The sequence below is a fragment of the Camelus bactrianus genome, chromosome 21 (assembly GCF_048773025.1).
Source record: "Camelus bactrianus isolate YW-2024 breed Bactrian camel chromosome 21, ASM4877302v1, whole genome shotgun sequence".
NCBI classification, from domain to species: Eukaryota; Metazoa; Chordata; class Mammalia; order Artiodactyla; family Camelidae; genus Camelus; species Camelus bactrianus.
This window is the reverse complement of record NC_133559.1, coordinates 8,477,514-8,496,434: the sequence shown is the minus strand read 5'-3', so window position 1 is coordinate 8,496,434 and position 18,921 is coordinate 8,477,514. Positions and strand designations below refer to the sequence as shown.

Below are 18,921 nucleotides of genomic sequence, written 5' to 3'. Positions count from 1 at the left end.
GTTCATTGCAGCATTATTCGCAATACTCAAGAAGTGAAAACCATCTAAATGTCCATTTATCTGTTGATGAATGGAGGCCCTCTCTCTGGATTTTCTCAGCTTCTCTGATGAAGTGAGATGCCACGTTGTGAACTGCCCAATGGAGAGGACCACAGGACCACTGAGAGCAGCTTCTAGCTAACATCGGGGGAAGAGAAGGATGGAGGCCCTCAAACCAACAGTCTTCAAGGAACTGAATCCTGCCAGTGCCACTTTCCCCCAGTGTGGATACCAAGGCAAATACAAAAGAGGCCTAGCACCGAGGGACATGATCTGAACCCGAAGCAAGCAGTTAAAACACCCTAGCATTGAGGGACAGATATTTTGATCATCAATACTTGCTATGGAAATATTTGCAATCAAGAGGGGAAATGATGGGAAAATCTGCACTCATTGAGGAACTAAGGCCCCCACCCAAGTGAAGGATAACAATTTCAGGCTGAGCTCAAGATTCCTGGAACACTGCCCTGTTACATCATCACCAACCAATCAGAAGGAAGTCACACACCCTGCTGCCCTCACACCAAGTTTTGTCTAGGAAAACTTCCCCTCAAACCATCGGGGAGTTCAGGTTTTTCGAGCACGAGCTGCCTGTCTTACTTGCCTGGCCCTGCAAGAAACTTTTCTCTGCTCCAAAAAACAAACAAACAGATGAATGGATAAAGAAATTGTGGTCTATACACACAATGGAATATTAATCAGCCTTAAAAAAGGAAGGAAATCCTGTCATACGCAACAACATGGATGAACCTTGAGGACAGTATGGTGAGTAAAATAAGCCAGTCAGCAGAGGCCAAACACTGTATGATTGCATTTACAGTAAGTACCTAAAGTAGTCAGCCTCATAGACAGCAGAATGGTGGTTATCAGGGGTTGGGAGGAGGGGGAGAGGGGAGTTGTTGTTCAATTTGTACTGAGTTTCAGTTTTGCAAGATGAAGAAGTTCTAGAGATCATTACACAATGTGAATATAGTTAACACTACTGAACTATATGCTTAAACACGGTTAAGGGGGTAAATTTTATGTTACTGTGTGCTTTTTACCACAATTAAAATTTAGAAAAAAATTTTTAAAGAAAAAGCCATCGTAGAAGAGAGTTGTGAGAAGAACAAGGTGGCCAAGGTGTGAAGACTGCATAGAGGTCAAGGTCGGTTAGTGCTTATGGGAAATTATGAGAGTCATTTGAGCACAGAGGTGGGGAAAAAAGCAAGACCACAGGGGATTAAAGAGGGTGAGGGTGACATTGGGCACGGAGTTGGCGAGGCAGCCAGAACAGACTCTACCTGGTGTTCAGTAGTAACGGGAAAGGGCGAGCCAGTGAGGGTGGAGGGCATAGATTGAAATGGTGGAGTTGTGGGAAGGATTATTGCTTTGTGTTTTCCCGGTACAGACAACACCTAGCACACCCGTGGGTGGGAGAGGAGATTAAAGATGAGAGAGTAATAAAGTGAGGAGGGCGATGCTGGTGGTGGAGGTGGCGGGAGGTTGGCACAGAGGAAGGGCAGATGCCCTGGTTAGTCTTGGTTGGAGGAGGGACACGTGCCTTCGTGACAGGAGGGAGAGAGGGAAGGTGATAAGGGGGTGTGGACAGAGTGTTTGTCAGATATTGGGAAGGATGTGGCCAGGATGGGGGTGGCTGCATGGTCTTTCTATAAATTCAATCCACCAGGAGTTGAAACCAACTGCTGCAGGGGGAAAGGGGGGCTGAGCTGGAGTCACGAGAAGTGTGGGAGAGCTGGGGACAGCCACTGTGGGGCTGTGGCACGGAGTCCATGATGGATGAGGTGTTGCCTGGCCAGCAGACACACAAACGTGTGTTGGCCCCAAAAGCAAAGTTGGAAGCACTCTCTAGCAGTGCCTGGAGTGGAAGAAAGGACTGTGGGGCTGGTTGGGGGCTGGGAGGGAGCTGGCAGGGCAAAAGGGGTGGTTTGGAATTTGAGAGAACAATCACCCCACAAACCTTGGACTGCCAGCTCCCCTTCCATCCCACACTCCTCAGCTGGAGCACTCTGCTCCGGCAAAAACAGCACCAGTTCTAAGCTTTGTCTTTTTAATAAAAAATAAACTGTCTGTTGCAAGCAGTTTTTGAATCCCAAAACAAAAGGAGAGGAGAGAGGTCAAGGGGGCAGCCGGGGAAAAAAGTATGAACAAGGCTCAGATCACCCCTGCCATTCTAGCCAGGCTGGAACGGAGCAAATCAGCCCCAACTGAAGCAGGAAGGAAGGAGGTCAGACTTCAGGAAAGACCTCCCCGGCTCACAGTTGTGTTGATAAGAGGAGCAGGAGGGAGCCTCTCCCTGCAGAGCCCTGGGACCCCTGGTAGAGGGGAGAGTTGGTGTCCGAGGTGGCAGCTGCTTTCAGAGTGGAGTCTCCAGGAGCGTGTGCTATCTTACAGTGGCTTAGATGCTTGGTGTTTTAGGGTCTCCTGCAGCAATAGGTTTCTGGAGGGTCCTGGAATGGCCAGAACTGAAGGAGTCTCGCCAAGTCCTCCTATCACAGCGGAGGTCCGGGTCTGCGGCAGCCCCCGTTAAAGAATCCACGTGCTTGGTAGAAGGGAGTCCCATAGAGGAGTCAGGCGGCTGTGCCCGGCCCCACCGAGTGCTCTCGGTGGCACAGAGTGTCAGGAGATGCTCCTCTTATGGGAGAAACGTGGTCTTTTGCGCTATTCCCACCCCAGTCAGGGCTGCACTGCTCTAGGTCCCTCCAGCCATCTTCGCCAGGCACCCTGCCCTACTCAACAAGCCGCAGCCTGTACCCAGAATTTAAGCCACCTCAGTGCCCTGGAGGTTGTTGTCGATGTCCACATCACCGGCAGAGGTCCTGCATTCCTTGGGGGGTTGGAGGCACTGCTCCCTGCTTAATGGGGCTTTCTCCCTGGAGTTCAAGGTCCCACAGCCTTGGACTTTGCCCCGGGCTCGGAGTGCCCCCAGTGGGGAGGCGAGGAGGATGATGAGGGCTCCTGAAAGCACTAAGGCAAGGAGTACAGTGACAGTGAGGAAGTGGGGCCAGTAGGACCGCTGGGCAGCCAGGGCAGCCCCGCCACCGACCCTGGTCAGCGGGGCCTCCACACGCTCCCGGGGAATGCCCGCCAGTTCAGGATCCAGGGCCAGGGGCTGGTCCTGACTGTCCACCCAGTAGGAGACCACAGGGTATGAGAAGTCATTCTCAGTGGCCCAGCACTGATAGAGCCCCCATGCCCCATCTCGCAGTAGCAGCAAGAGGGAGCCACGGTACACTGCGGAAGATGCATCTGGGATTGTTGCTGTCCCATGACTCCAGTGGTAAGAGGCCAGAGCTGAGAGATGGGGGCAGGGGAGTTCCAGGATGGAGTTGGGGACAGCTAGGACTTCTTTAACTGTAGGTGAAGGAAAGGGGCAAAAGATTAAGGGAAGAAGGCAGGCAGAGGGGAGTCTCTACCCTACATTTGGACCAAACTCCTGTCTCCAATTTTCATTTCAGCTCCCAAATCCAACTCTGACCTCTTCCCTATCTCCACTCTGGACCCCAAACGAATCCTCAGTCCATCTGATTCCAACTCTGATACCAAAACCAACTTTAACCTTAATCCTGAATCCCAGCTTAGAATTCCTGTCCCTCCTCCTTATAGTCTACACTCCAATCTATCCCAACTCTGGGTGTTCAGATCTCAAGCAGAGTAGGTGCTGGGGAGAGAAACTGAGGCAGGAGCGCCCAATCCTGCCCAGAAGTCCTCCTGAGCCTTTATACCTCGCCTGGTCCCATACTTACTGATCTGGGGGCGACTCTGAGGCAAGCGGCTCCTGCCCATGGGGCCACTGGCACATGCCCACCCTGGGTTCCCTTGCTGCATGTCCTGTTTCCAGGACTTCCTGAAAAGGAAGGGAAAGCAAAAATTATCCCTTGAAAACAAAAGTTGGAAGAGGATGGAGCAAGAGAGGGAAGTGCAGTGGGGAAAAAAGTGGGTCAGAGGAGACAAGGTAGAAAAGAGAGGAGAGGAGGAGAAACCCAGGATGCGCAGGAGCATTTTCAAAACTGCCTGGTGCAAACCATCCCTGAAGGAGCCCACTGCAAGAGGGCAGATCCTGGAGGGAATGTGTTAATAGCATCTGGAGAGAGGAAGACCCGGAGCATAAGCTGGGTAACTAGGGTCCTGATAGGCCAGCACCAGCCACCATCCAGGACTGGCACTCACGGGATAGGGGTGGGCAGGAGGCGGCAGATTCGGGACTCAGGGTCCCAGGCACAATGGGGGTCCCGGGCAAGGACACAGTCCACACAGCTCTCGTAGACACTACAGTTGGCTCGGGGAATCCTCCAGATGCCTCCTGAGAAGCCTGCAAACACTGCGCCCTGGAAGAGAGATGGAGAGTGTCAGGGCGCCCCCGCCATACCCAGTAAGGACCCCGCCCCCAAGGCCCACCCCACTGGAAGGCCATCTGATGACCAGACCCTTTCCCACCTGGGTGGGGGCCAGCTGCAGGTTGCGAACGGGTTCAGGGGCAGGGAACAGCTGGATCTCCTCCACCAGATAAGCGCTGTTGTCCCCACTTACCACAGCCTTGTGGAGGGACCCTGTGCCTACGGAGAGACAGAGATTGCTGAAATTGTCTCACCCCATCTACAGACCCCTCTCGTGCTCCTGCTCTCAGTCCAGATGGCCTCCCCAGCTGTCAGAAAGTTCCCTCGGACGTGTAACGTGCACTGGACACAGATCTGGAAATGGCTTGAAATTGTAAATGGCTGGAAATTTCTTGCCTCTGTCCTTCCTTTGCAAGCGCCGATAAAACTCCATCCCTGGAGGAACCCAACCGTCTGCTTTCTCCATGGACGTGGGGCAGTGGACAGTTGAGCGCTTCTATAGAAAACCACATCACCAGCCTCCCTCACTCCCATCGAGTGTCTCTACCCAAAGGCACTTCAGTGAGGTCTACCCTGACCACCCTTCTACAAGTTGCTACCTCCCCAAATATAACACAAATGAATTTATTTATGAAACAGAAACAGACTCACAGATGTAGAAAACAAACTTAAGGTCACCAAAGGGGAAAGGGGGTGGAGGAGGGATAAATTAGGTGTTTGGAATTAGCAGATACAAACTACTATACATAAAATAGATAAACAACAAGGCTCTACTGTATAGCACAGAGAACAATATTTAATATCCTGTAATAAATCATAATGGAAAAGAATATGAAAAAGAATATGTATGTATATGTATAACTTTGCTGTACACCAGAAACTAACACAATATTGTAAGCTGTATTTCAATAAAATAAAAATAAAAATTGCTGCCTCCCCAACTGGCATTCCTGACTACCCTTCACACTGCTCTATTTGTTTGCTAATCTCATAATGCATTAAGTAATTGACTCATTCAGTATGTTTATTGTCTGTCCCCATGTAGTTCAAAAGGACCTTGATTTCTGTCTGTTTTGTTCTCTGTTATAGACCCAATATATACATAGCTTACGTCCTAAAAGAATGAATGAAACTGTTGGGTTTCTGCCACTAAAGCTCAAGGTTATCCACCTCAACCAGGCCCTCAATATGTATGCTTAGCAACCTTCTATATCCCCCACCACTGACTGTCTTTCCTTCTTTCCATGATGAGTATTTGAATCTACACCCCTCTTCTCAAACCTCCCGCCTTTTCCATTCCTCAATCCCAGATCAAGACCTTGTGTCTTTCTACCTCATAGAAAACACAAAAGCCTTCACAAGAGAGCTCCCCCTGCTTCCTGCCCATCTCCCTGCAGTCTACCCACTCCCTCCTCCAGTCTTCACTCACCTCTTACTCCTTCACTCTTATCCCAGCAGAGATGCTGTCCCTCTTCCACTCACAGCCAGGCCCTCTACCTGTGAGCTGGACTGTGGCTTCCAGCTTCCTCTGCAACTTCACCTGCCAATTAGCCCCTTACCTGCCCATCTCTTCACCATCTCCCTCTCTACTAGATCTTTCTCACCTTTAAAAAAGAATGCTGGCTAGACATCCCCCCACCCCTACCAGTTACCTCCCCTCCCTCTCTTCCCCTTCACAGCCAAGCTTCCTGAAGCATGATCTCTACTGTTTCTGGCTCCCCCTCTATCCACTCTCACTCTTCATCTCTTTACCTCTCTAGCATGGTCTCCCCAGTAAGATAAATAGCTCTTGCTAAGGCCATCAAAGCCCTCTGTGTTCCTCTCCCCAGCCAGACTGAAAGCTCAGAAAAGGCAGGGACAGGGCTGTTTTGTTCCCCACTGTATTTTCAGAGCCCAGCAGGATGCCAGGAACCTAGTAGGTGCTCAGAAAACATTTGGTGAATGAATGCATGAGCGAATGAACTCAAAGGTTCCCTTCCTCAACCTGAGTTGCAGCCCCTGCTCTGGTCCCCTGAGGGATGCCCTGGAGCCCTTTACTCACTGGTGCCCAGATACATGACCAGATGGCTGTGCCCATGGACGCCCTGGGCTGTCTCCACCACAAGTCGTGTGTACTCCACACCAGACTTCACCAGCAGGGGTGTCCCCACCACTGGCTCATCCATTAGGAAATGGTCCTTCATGAAGGTCAAGGCTTTATCAGAGGAGGGGCCCTCCGAGCACTGAAGGGGGAAGAAGGCAAATCAGGTCAGTTTCCTCCTTCCCTTAAACTCACCCACTGTCTCTTCTCTCCCTCCCTCTCCCCCTAATCTCCTTTGCCTCCCTCCCTCTTGGCAGTCCTCATTTCAGGATGCTGATTAAAGCTGAACTCTGCCTGGCTTTGAATTCCAGCCTCTGAATTCAGCATGCCTGAGGTTCCTTAACAGTGAAATGGGCTTATTACCAATACATCATAAGCTTGCTGTGAGGATGAAATGCTCTAATACATGAAAAGCAATTAGAATAGCGCTTGGCATGAGGTACATACTTGAAAAATGTTGGCTGTTATTACCTTCATCATCATCACTTTCACCAAGGATACCTGGCCACCAGCAGGAAACAGGGTGAGGGTCCCTTGCAGGCAAGGACCACTCTGAACTCATGTCTGTAACCCCAGGTTTAGCACAGGACCCAACACACAGTTGGTGCCCAATAAATGTTTGCTGAGTCAATGATTGAATGAAGAATGTCGCAGAAATGCGGGGTGGGGGGTATAGCAGAAAGTATTTCTCATTATGGTTTGGTATGAACTTGATGCATGACTTTGGAGAGTCCCTTCTCCATTCTGGGCCTCCTTTTCCTTACCCAAAAAATGAGGAGGTTGGACCAGCTGTTGTCGAATGGCCCTGCCAACACCAGCGTATTGTGGCTCTAGGACACCTGTGTCCTGTTCTTTTGTCACGATTCTTATCCTCCTTTTCCAAGAGCACTGTCTTAATGCTACGCCCAGCTCTGTCACCTATAAGCTGTGTCTTCAGACAAGTTACCCCACCTCTATGAGCTGCAATCTCCTCATCTGTAAAGTGATGTAATAACATCTATATCTCATTTTGATGCCAGAATGAGCACATACACGTACTCTCACTTCCTCCCAAAGGGATTTTTTTTTTAAGACATAAACCTACAGGGATGGGGAGAACAGAAGAGGAGGCAAAAGCTGCCACATTTGGGAAGCTGGAAAGCAAATGAACAAATAGTAAAAGACTTAGCAGGAAAAAAAAAATCTTCTTAAGCCAGCCCAGGGATAACCCAAAATTACCTGATTTACAAGGCAGAATTCTTAATGTTCATGAATTAGTGGCCCCATCACCTCTGGAAATGGGGTAAAGGAGGGACTGAATAAAGAAGATTATTTGAAAGTCTGTTTAAGAAGCAAGTAGATCTTGTCCCAGTTCCATGCAGCTGAGTGACTGTCCCTTTCACACCCTGGCCCAAGACTGGAGGTTTATGCTCTGGAGAGGGTAAAGCACACTGGATGGAGGACAGCAAAGAGGGGACACCATCATGAAAGCAAGGGATTAAGTGCAGGTAGACATAGGACCTGCTTGGACTCTTCCCCCATACCCAGCCCTCTTTCCCCGTGGCTCCCAGAGATCAAGAGCCAGACCATCTCCCTTCAAGCAGAAGACTAGAAGAGTCCACTCCAGGAAAACTGACTAGAAGCTCAAAAGGAAAGACTTAAAGATACTGACATTAAAGGTCCCCAACAAAGCAGCCCAGCCAGACTGTCCTCAGGGGAGCTATCATGGAGCTCAAGTTGCCAAGTCACATCCAGGGGCGCAGTTTCCAAACAGCTTCATGGTCCCCTCCCTCTTAAGCATGAATAGCTAGCCAAAGATTACCAGACATGTGAGTGAAATCATGAACATGGAAGAGATCAAAACAAACCAATGGAAAAAGTGAACAAACAAAATCCTGACAGGAAACAGAAATGATTCAGAGAAAAGAAAACTTCACAGCAAAGTATCATTACTATCTTAAGAGAGAGAAGAACGAAGATAGCGCACCCATGAAACAAGAACATAACGCTACAAAAGAGGAATTCTTTTTTTCAAAGAGTGTGACCAGACATTACATACATCCTGAAAGAAGGCAACCCTACCACAATGAAGTAGTTGTGCTCCCCTAAATCAAATCAAGTCTCTAGATCTAACCACCAATGAATTTACATAAACCTTTTAAATTCCACCACAGAGATGCAAAATCATCAAGATCCAAACTGTAGAAAATTCCACATAACAAATAAATTGTAAGAGAAAATAAGACGATGGAAAGGGAACATACAGATTAAAAGAGAGAGAAAAGAACAACCAATCCAAATTTACAGATTTTATTTGGATTTTGATTCCAATAAACAAACTGTATTTTAAAAAACTCTTCTAACATCTATGAGACTGTTAGAAATTTGAAAATTTAATTATATTAAGGAATTATTATTAATTTTTTGTTGTTATAATGATACTATGGTTGTATTTTGTTTTGTTTTATTTTCCCTAAGCCCTTATCTTCTCAAGACACATACTAAAATACTTATGGATGATGTAGTGAGTTGAATGGTAGCCCCCCCAAAAGATATGTCCATCTAAAACCTGTGACTGTGACTGTTTGGAGGAAAGTTCTTTGTAGATATAATTTAAAATCTCTAGATGAGCTCATTCTGGATTAGGATGGGCTCTAAATCCAATGACAAGTGTCCTTATAAGAGAAGTGGAGGAGCTATACAGAGAGAAGGCGAAGTGATGACAGAGGCAGAGATTGAAGTGATGTGCCTACAAGCCAAGGAACACCAAGGATTGCCAGCAGCCAACCAGAAGCTAGGAGCGAGGCATAGAACAGAGTCTCCCTCAGAACTTCCAGAAGGAACCAACCCTGCTGACACTTTGATTTCAAACATGTGGCCCCCAGAATTTAGAGAATAAATTTCTGTTGTTTTAAGACACCAAGTTTGTGGTAATTCGTTATGGAAGCCATAGGAAACTAATACAGCTGAAATAATATGATGTCCAGAATTTGCTTCAAAATAATATGAGGGGAGGTAGGTGATGTATACATGAAACAGTTTGATTGGCTATGAATCGAAGCTGCCTGATAGATGTATGGTGGTGCATTATACTAGTCTGCCTAATTTTCATATGTTTGAAATTCTCTCTAACAGAACATTTTTGTAAAAGACATAACCAAAGTTCCCCCCCCAAATCTAGGAAATTAAATATGTTAGGAGAAAGTTAAAATCTGATAGAAAGATCGAAAGATAAAATTGAGGCACTCTCCCAAGAAAGTAGAACAAAACCAAAGACTTGGAAAATTAAAAAAAAAATTTTTTTGAAAAGTTAGAGGACCAGTTCAGGAGGTTCAGAAAGGAGCAAGAAAACATTCTAACGTAACAATGGCAGCTTCAGGAGGAAAGGGACTTTTGTTTGTTTTATTCATTGCTGTACCCCCCAGGGCCTAGAATGGTGGAACATGGCCTCAAAAAATATATGTTGAAAGAAAACTTAGAGCTGAAAAGAATTAAATTTCCAGGCTGAAGGAGCAAATTGAATATCCAGACAATAAATGAACAGAGTCCCATCAAAGCACAGTATCATGAAATTTCAAAACAACCACAGACATAAAAAAGACACAAGATTACAGTGGGGGGGGGCGAAGGTGACATTCAAAGAACTAGGGACCAGGACAGCTTTAGACATCTCAATAGCAGCACTGGAAGTTAGAAGATAATAGAGTAAGACTTCAAAGTTTTGATGGAAAATTATTCCTATTATAGAATTACATACACCTCGCCAAACTCTCAAATGTGCATGTGGAGTAAAGACATTTTCAGACATTCAAGGTCTCCAAAAAATTTACCTGCCATGTATCCCTTCCAGGAATCTCCAGAGGCTATCCTTCACTAAAATAAGAAAAGTGACAAAAAGAAAAAAGAGGAAGCCGTGGGATGCAAGAAACACCAAACTATCACAAGAGGCAAAGGGAATGCCCAGGATGATGACAAAGGAAGATTCCAGGATGGCAGCTGTGCTCTTGATGTAGAGGGCTACTAGTCCTGACTGCCACGGGTAGGAAGGATTTCCAGGAAAATGAAATGGTTAGAATATCTAATGGGTCTGTTTTTAGAAGAGATTCAGATAATTGAGGAAGAGTTTGGGGTTGAATTAAAGATAAGAGCTTAGAAAACAAAGAAATGAAAACAATTAGTAACCCCAAGGAAAATGTAAAATTATGCAAAAAGGAAAAGTAATCGTGGCTTACTATCTGGCTCAGTTTTGAATAATGGATCATAAAATAAATATTGATCTAACCCAAATTACTATAAAACTATGTTGGGAGATGAGGGGTGGGTGCAGTGGTGTGTTGGTAATTCAGGTCTGGGGTGATGGGTGGGGGAGTCCTGATTTGGAGCATTCATTGATTTCTGTGATGTATTATCCCCACCATGGCTGATTTCAAGTTATCAGTGTAATGTCACTGGACACAGATTTAAAAAAAGATATGCAAAGAGTTCTTGTTAGTTGCTGCAAGCCAGCTCCAGCATATCACTGAGTGGGTGGGGGTAGGGGAACATGGTTAAATCCTCACCATCCAGAATGGGAATTCGATAGATACTGCCTGAAACTGAAATATCAAGAAGCAGCAATAAGGGGGAGGGTATAGCTCAGTAGTAGAGTGTGGGTTAGCATGCGCAAGGTCCTGGGTTCGAGCCCCAGGACCTCCATTAAATAAATAAAAATAAACCTGATTACTTCCCCCTCCCCCCCAAAAAAAAATTAAAAAAAGAAGTAGCAATAAAGTATTTAGAGATTTGGAGATAAATACCAAAAGAACCAGCTAAAATAGTTGAAGGTAATTGTCTTTAGAGAGGAAAAAATGCTGAAGATTGGCTATAGGGTTATTTTTTGTAACCAACCATGTAGATCTATGATTCTTTAAATGGTGTGCATATACAACTCTGATAGAAAAACAAAACAAAAGTTAAATAAGAAATGCAGGTGAAGGGGGAGGATATAGGTCAAGTGGTAGAGCGCATGCTTAACATGCATGAGGTGCTGGGCTCAATCCCCAGTATCTCCTCTAAGAATAAATGAATAAACCTAATTACCTCCCCCAAACAAACAAAAAAAGAAATGCAGATGGAGATGTCCCCTTGTTTCTTTAGTGATATACCCAGGTATTCTGCGTGCATTTAGCTGGGGTGGATGCAGGGGCTGCTCTGTGTTTAGGATGGGGTTGGACACCTGTGGAATTGGGCAGCTTGATTGGGTGTATATCTGAGCAGAGAGAGCTTGAGTTCATGGGGAGCACTAACATTTACTGGGCATTTATTATGCCTTGATAGGTGCTTTGGCGTGGATATCATGAGTCTGAGGGAAGGAGGGCATTGCTCAGTGGCTGGGGTAGGGGTAGTACTCACGCTGCCTGGCCGGGGGCTGATATCAGAGAACCCATAAGTCGTCCAGCGTGAAGTCTCTTTGTTCAATTCCTTGTACTTCCCCTCAAAGACACGCTGGATGTCCTTGAGAGAAAAAGCACAGACAGCAGAGCTCCTGGTCCCAACGACCTGCCTGGAGACAGCCAGAGGGGACACTGTCTCTAAGCTCTGCTATACTAGGAAGCACCTCCTCCAGCCCTGCCCCACCCTCAGTGAGAAACCCCAGGACATGGCAGGAGTATGAAGGGCTGGGTCAGCCCCCAGCTGGGGTGATAAGGGCTAGGAGAGCCTCAGACCCTAGCCTGTCTTAGGATCTGAGGTGTGATTATCCTTAATGAGAATTAATTGGGGCTCAGGCCCTGGGGGTGTCTCCTGCCTGTCCTGCCCAGACTGGGCTGTGCCAATGGGAGGGGCAGTGTAATCAGCTCTGGGACAGGCTCTGGATGAAGCCGTCTCCTTGGGGTCGCACGTATTCCCGCTTCTCAGATAACCAACCAAAGCCTGACTACAAGACTATTTTTATTCCTTCAGCCCTGGTCTATGGAGATGAAAGGTCTGTCTCTCCTGTTCTCTTTAACCTGACTGTGGCACACACCATGTTGTCGGTTCTGGATGCCATAGATACCAGACCCTGTTTATAAGGAAATCTCAAAAGATTTCCTATATGAAGTGTGGAATATGTGCTCGGGTCACGTGAGTTCCTACCCTCCTTGGCCAGCGAGGGCAACACGGATGCTGGCCCTAAATCCCGCTTCCAGCCCCCAGATTCCCGGCTGGCTGCTCACCACTGAGAGGTGAAGACTGCGTAGACATGGGGATCGTTGGAGGAATTGTCTGCCAGCAGGACAGCGTGGCGGATGACGTTGAAGGGCAGCTGCCCCGGCTGGGCGCAGAGCAGCTGGGCCTTCAGGAAGGTGGTCCACTTCTTCTGCAGCAGCTTTTCCCCGCCCATGTCATTCTATCCACAGGAGAGAAGTCAGGGGACGCCCCCTGCCCCGCGTGACCCAGCCCTTTTCCCCGCCCCTCCAGGCTCCCATTGGGCCCTACGAGCTCAGCCCCGCCTCTGCCATATCCCCATTGGCTTCTCCACGGCCAGCCCCACCTCCCGCCCAGGCTGCGGACCTTGCAGATTCTGGCCACCCGGGAGGTATGGAGCTTCTCAAAGAACTCAAACTCGCTGGCTGTCTCCTCAAAGAAGAAGTAGACAACCTGGGTTGAAGGGATGGATGCCACGAAGGAGGCGTCCGCTGCAGGGATGGGACAGATAGGTTGAGAGATGGAGCACCTGTGTGCCCTGGCTTCCCCCTGGTGAAATCCCTTGGCTCAGGAGGCCAGGAGACAAGATACCTTGGGTCCCACATATGGTCGAAGCGTAACCATGGGTGGGGGGGTGGAGGTGGGGAGCGACTGATAACGTCTTTAATTTATTTACATAAAATGAAAGATTCACGAGGACAGGAGCTTTGTCTTCTTCCTTGCTGTACCACCAGTGCCTACCTGTACTGCCTTGCACATATCATGCCTCAACAAATGACAGTTGAGTGAATTAACAGCACCTGGGACTTGGGGAAGAGGGCCAGACCTGTGCTGAGTGGGACTCAGGTCCTTACATTGCAGCCATTGGAGGAAAATGTCCGTCTTGAGGACTGGCTGAGATCCCAGCGTGCGCAGCAGGATGGGCTCACTGCCCAGGAAGTTGTTCATGGTGCCGGAATAGAGCGTCCCATCTAGGGTGGGGAGAGGAGGGGAGACCTCATCAGTTGGAGGATGCCCCTGCCTTCCTGAGACCGGCCTCTGACTGGTGTCAGCATTCACACCAGACTCTGGCTTCCTTCATTTGTTCTACACCTTCCTGCAGCGCCCCAAAGTCCAGCTCACAATCTCCCACTGAGCACCCACCTTAGGTACTTCTGCCCACAGGGACTGGCCAACGTTATGGCCTGAAATGTTTTGACACTTTTCCAGTCCTTCTCTGGCTGCTCCCTCCCGCATCCAGCTGAAACACTTGCCAGTTAGAATCACTCATTGTTCCCTGAAGATGGCTGTGTTTTCTGTTTCCAAACCTTAGATCCTACCCTTCTCTTCCTAGAACACCTTCCCTGCCTTTCTACCTATTTTTCAAGGTCCCACTCGAAAATCAAAGGTCATCGCCTTCAGGAAGTCATGAGGGGAAGTCTGTAATGGTTGGGGGTGGGGGGAGGACATAGCCATAATTTCTTCTTTGCAATCCCTCTAGTTTCTGGCACAATGCTTGGCACACCAGAGGAGATGTTCACACAGCGCATATTTGTTGAACAAATGACTGAATCTCAGGCCTCTTTGCCTGAGACCCCTTCTTGACCCTCCTGCTTCTGTGTATCTCTCCACATCTGCCTTGCTGAACCTGCTTTGTAGCAGCTTCAGCAGGAGCTGTGGATTGGGGTGCCTGATTCTGTCTCTGATTTTGTGCTCTGAGGCTTCTGGCTTCCCCTCCCTCTGTCCCCTGCCTTTCAGGAAACTCTGTCAGGTTCCATATGTCACAGAATGACCTGGGAACACAGATGTTGGGACGGACCAGGAAACCTGATACTCACCTGCCAAGACAGCTGTGTGCTTATGGGCAGGGTCGAAGGGGCTCTGGCCTTTCCCCTCCACAACCTTGTCCTCTGAGATGGGCAACAGGTTGGAATCTTGAAGTTCCTGGAGGAGGGGAGTGGCTGGGGGCCAGAACGCCAGAGTCTCATGTCTGGGAAATGTGAGGTGTGAGGGAGGAAGGGAAGGGGATGTGGAGGGAAATTGGCCTGAGGCCAGGAAGCTCACAAGGGTCCTGCATCTGGAAGACCAGAGTTTTCCAGAGCTGCAGAGGATGGGCTGGGAGTAGGTGTGAGGAGGGATGCTTGGGGCCTAAGAGCTGGTGCCAGATAACTCACAATGAAGGTACAAGCAGGGCTGAAGGCGAAGGTGCCGCAGGCATAGAGATGGGTGGCGTTGAAGGAGACCAGGACACGAATAAAGTTGAAACACTGTGTCTGGGGGAGACAGAGAATTCAGGCCTCCTGGGCACTTGTGCCAAACTCCTGGGCCCCCAGAGGCTGCTCCCTCACTCCCTAGTAGGGAGAAGGACTGGGTGATACTGACGCCTTCTCTGTATGTCTTTATAGAACATGATGCAGGAAATAATCATGCAAACAAGCAACCTCTACTGCCTGCCCCACCTGAGGTCATCCTGGGGACACCAGGGTTCTCCACAAGAACCCCTGTACCCCACCTCCACTTACCTCATTGCTCTTCTTCTTAAAGGCACATTCACTCTTTTTTCTGTCACTGGCTGGCCAGGGTATCTGAAGTGGGGAGTTGGGAAGGGGGAGATAAAGGGAATGAGGTCTTCAGCTCTAGCTCTGACCTGCTGTCCCCTTCTTAGCTCTGGTGTGAAATCACCAGCAGGCATCATGGTTAGTTACATGCTGATGGGCGATCACAACCTCACTTTGTAACCCCAGCTATTGCTCTGATGATATAGATATTCATAGGACACAGCTTTATGGTAGAACATGGAATCAGACCTGAGTTTGAATCTAGGCTTAGCTGCTTCCTGATTGAGTGATCTTGGTCAACTGCATAGGCTTCGGGAGGGCACAACTAGGTAACATATGGAAAGCACTGAATGCCGTGCATGGTATATAAAGTAGCAGTTGGAAAATTACACATTTCCTGAGGAAATTGTTTAAAATGTCAGTTCCTGGGTCACACTTCAGAGAATCTGCATTTTTAATCGGCATCCCTTATGTGTAGTTGGCCCTCAGGCCACACAGGGAGAAACACAAACCTTGGAGATGCTCAGTAATTGCTAGCTCCCTCCCTCCCTTTATTCCTTCTTTCCCCCTTTCTCCCTCACATTGTTTACGTTAGGGGGGTGACTGTAATTCAACACAGAAGCTTCAGTTATTTCTACCAGTGGGTGGATATCACATTATTAATGTAATTTGAGTCAATGTTTCTCTCATTTGTCAATGATTTCCACATCAGCCATTTTAGCAATTAATGTTATTCAGCCAGTAGTCATGACACCAGTGAATAGTGAGGCCACTATAGTATTTCTTGTCTGTTATACGGACCAGATATATATATCCATCTATCTCAAGAATAGCTGATAGTTGCTGATTATAGACAACAGCAATTGGGTGGTTATTCATGCGTAGATAGCCCAGGTGCAAGGCAGCTACTGCCCCCCTCCTCACTCCCAGCCCACGGCCTTTCCTTGACCTCTCACCATGTTCTTCAGCCTTGGTACCCCTGGATCCTGGATATCCAAGGCCAGAATGGCCTCTCGAACCCCCACATAGAGAGTGCCTTCATCACCACTCAAGAGCAGAGTGTCAAAATCCTGGAGGCCCTTCTGGTGGAAGAGGCTAAGAGCTCTGCGTCCATCCCCTGTTGAGAGGTGGTGAGACGGGGTGAGTGATGAGGAGTCGGTGGACAAGCAGCTGACTTCTGAGATAAAAGCTGGGGGAAGCAAGGGTTGGCAGAGTGTGCTCCCCAGGCCTTGGCAGCTGGACCCACTCTTCGTCAGCAGCTCCCCACTTCACCCCACCCTGCTGGCAGCCATAGGAGCTTTGTGTGTTGTGCTCTCAGTAGAGAGGAGAGGCAGCTAGACACAGGGTAATGACAGGCTGGGGCTGGGGGAGGGTGGCCTGCACCCAAGAGACAGACAAAGGGACAGGAAATAAAGTGAGGCATGATGAATGATCTTCCAGGCTTGGGGGGCTGGTGGGGAGGATAAATTGGCCCTCACTGGTGGTGGGGTGGGGGAGGACAGAAGGCAGATAAACCAACAGGAAGGTGTTGGCAGCCACAGACATGAAAACTAGACAGAGACAGGACTAAGTGTCAGAGCAGCTGTGGGTTGTAGGGGTCCCACTCTCCAACCTCACTTTCCTCTCCTCTACTGCAGGAAATTTCCACCACTAGAATCACTGCCATAGGCTGAATAGAAAGGAAACTTTTTTCCCAAAGGTTCCTGTGGGGATGCCTGGATGTCACCTTGGCACGGGATTCCAGCTGGTGGAGGAAGGCTCCCCAAAGTCTCTCCATCACCCATCACCGTAGTGTGGCGGGGGTGAGGGGTGCGTGCCCTGTTCCCCTGGCATGTCAGCAAGGGGGGAGGAGCTTCTCAAGTCCTCTCTCACGAGCACATTTGCACTTTTGCATTAGAGGACCGACTAGCTACTTGTTACCTTTAGGGGCTCAGAGAGTCTTAGACAGGACCAAGAGGAGGAGTTGGGGAAACATGTGGCAAGGTACTGGAGGGGCCAGCCTCCCCAGAACTGTACATAAACCTCTCAGTCACTAAACTGATCACCCCAAGTAGTGATTATCTGATTGCTCACCTGCCTCCCCTTCAGGACTATGAGCACCTTGAGGGCAGAGGCTGAGTTCCAGCATCCAACACAGAGGAGGCCCCTCCATCAATGGGCAACATGTACTTCCTTTGGTTGTCCCAGAAAGATGCTAAAGACAGCTAGGCCTAGGAGATCCCGCCCCTACAACTCCCTATTTCTGGCTCACTCTCTCTCTCTCTCAATCTCTCTCTGAGGCCCTCTATCTCTCCCTGGCAAGTATGTCTTGGTTTCTCCATGTCCGTTTTCCTCCCGCTCACCCTCCGTTCCCTCTCTCTTTCCTCCACAGCCCTCCACTTTGGCGTTGCCATCCCCACACTTCCTGACCATCAGACACTTACCTGCATGGTATTTGACCCTGGGTATGGGCCCCTGCCCATCACCCACCACAGTCATCGACGGTGGCAACAGCAGCAGGAGCAGCTGGAAGAGGAAAATGTCCAGGAGGCTCCAGGAGTCCAGGCCCAGGGCTGGGAGGGCCATGCTCAGCCAGAGGCTGTCACCAGACGGCTCTGGGGAAACAGGCACCGGGCACTCTGCGTGAGCAGTCCTTACCACATCCCCCCCAGGAACCAATCAGATAGGCCCAGGCAGCAGAAGTGTGTGTGGTGGGGATGCTAGGGGGACAGGCCAGTTTCCTCTCCGGAGTGCCGTCAGAGAGTCTCACTTCCATTATCCTCATGGGCCTCATCCTGCTGCCACACTGTGCCCTCTGGGTAGGAGCCCAACTGCTTCCTTCCTGCCCTGCCGCTCTCTTTGCACCAATAGCCCTGCTCTGCCTTTTCTCACCTTACTCTCAGGGAAGTCCTTCCTGCCATCTATTCTTTGCCTTCCCTCCTCCCATAGTCCGGAGCCCAAATCAATGCCTGGTCCCAGGCAGGATTCCTGCACTCACAATATAGATTCTTACGACCCGACTCTCCTGGCACTATCAGATCTCTTGATTCCCAGGACCTCCTACTCAGCCCTGCCCTCTGATGACCCAATCAGAGAGACCAGGGCTGAACTGGCCTGCTCTGATCTCTCCCCCAGCCCCAGCTGGGCTCAGGTCTCTGACGCTGAGGCCTACACGCCTCTTCCTGCAGGGAGGAGGTGAGAGTCCAGCCTGCCAGGCAGGCCATCAGCACCACGCGGGAAGTGGCCAGGGCGAGGAAAGGCTGGCTGGCTCCCAGCCTCCGCAGCTGCCCTTCTCTCCCTGGTCCCTGTGCTGCTGTCAGTCTCCCTGGGTCTCTGCATAACCTTCCCTTGGGATCGGCACCCCTCAAGCCACCCACCTCATCTCACGTACCCTTGAGCCAGCCACAGTGTGGAACCAAGCGTCTGGACTCCTGGGCAGGGGTGCCATCCAAGAGAAAAAAGAAGAGGGGGTTCCCAGGCCCCAGAGGCAGGGGATGGAAGGCTTAGCCTGGCTGGGCCAGGAGTGCGGCCCTCCAGGTACCCATAGTGGCAAAGCCAGCACTGGAACCTCTGGGCAAGGGAAACCAGAATTTCCACCTCTCGAGTTATGACAGATCCCTGGTTTGGGCGGAAGTTGGTGGATTGGGAGGGGAATAAAAGGAGACACACCTCTCTCCCAGTCCTCTCACCTTGTCTATCCAGAGAGTTTAAAAGGCTAGAAAGTTTCTAGGTCATTTCAGCCATTCCCCTGCCCCTCCAGCATGTCACATCAGGTCTAACCAGCCTAGCAGTGGTTTCTCCTCTT

At 49.3% G+C, this 18,921-nt stretch overlaps 1 protein-coding gene and 1 long non-coding RNA gene across 4 annotated transcripts; one reads left to right on the top strand and one right to left on the bottom strand.

The window, feature by feature from the left end:
- Positions 1-660: 660 nt before the first annotated feature.
- Positions 661-5,307, top strand: LOC141574363 (uncharacterized). The gene is made up of 2 exons (XR_012501333.1): positions 661-804; positions 4,642-5,307. It is a non-coding gene; the product is annotated as an uncharacterized LOC141574363 (long non-coding RNA).
- SEMA4A (semaphorin 4A) lies at positions 2,073-18,710 on the bottom strand. Of its 3 annotated transcripts, none has more exons than XM_045515923.2 (15): positions 18,494-18,710; positions 17,561-17,731; positions 16,094-16,326; positions 15,102-15,164; positions 14,754-14,852; positions 14,418-14,523; positions 13,455-13,571; positions 12,967-13,091; positions 12,630-12,802; positions 11,827-11,977; positions 6,418-6,598; positions 4,477-4,595; positions 4,210-4,367; positions 3,786-3,886; positions 2,073-3,393 (listed from the first exon to the last, which is right to left on the bottom strand). In XM_045515923.2, the coding sequence occupies exons 2-15, from the start codon at positions 17,700-17,702 to the stop codon at positions 2,801-2,803; spliced, it is 2,361 nt and encodes a 786-aa protein (XP_045371879.1). In that variant the 5' UTR covers positions 17,703-17,731; positions 18,494-18,710; the 3' UTR covers positions 2,073-2,800. The 3 variants fall into 3 exon arrangements, with proteins under 3 accessions (XP_045371879.1, XP_045371878.1, XP_045371880.1); XM_045515922.2 differs by having other exon boundaries at positions 18,508-18,710; XM_045515924.2 differs by having other exon boundaries at positions 16,094-16,254; positions 18,508-18,709.
- Positions 18,711-18,921: the final 211 nt, after the last annotated feature.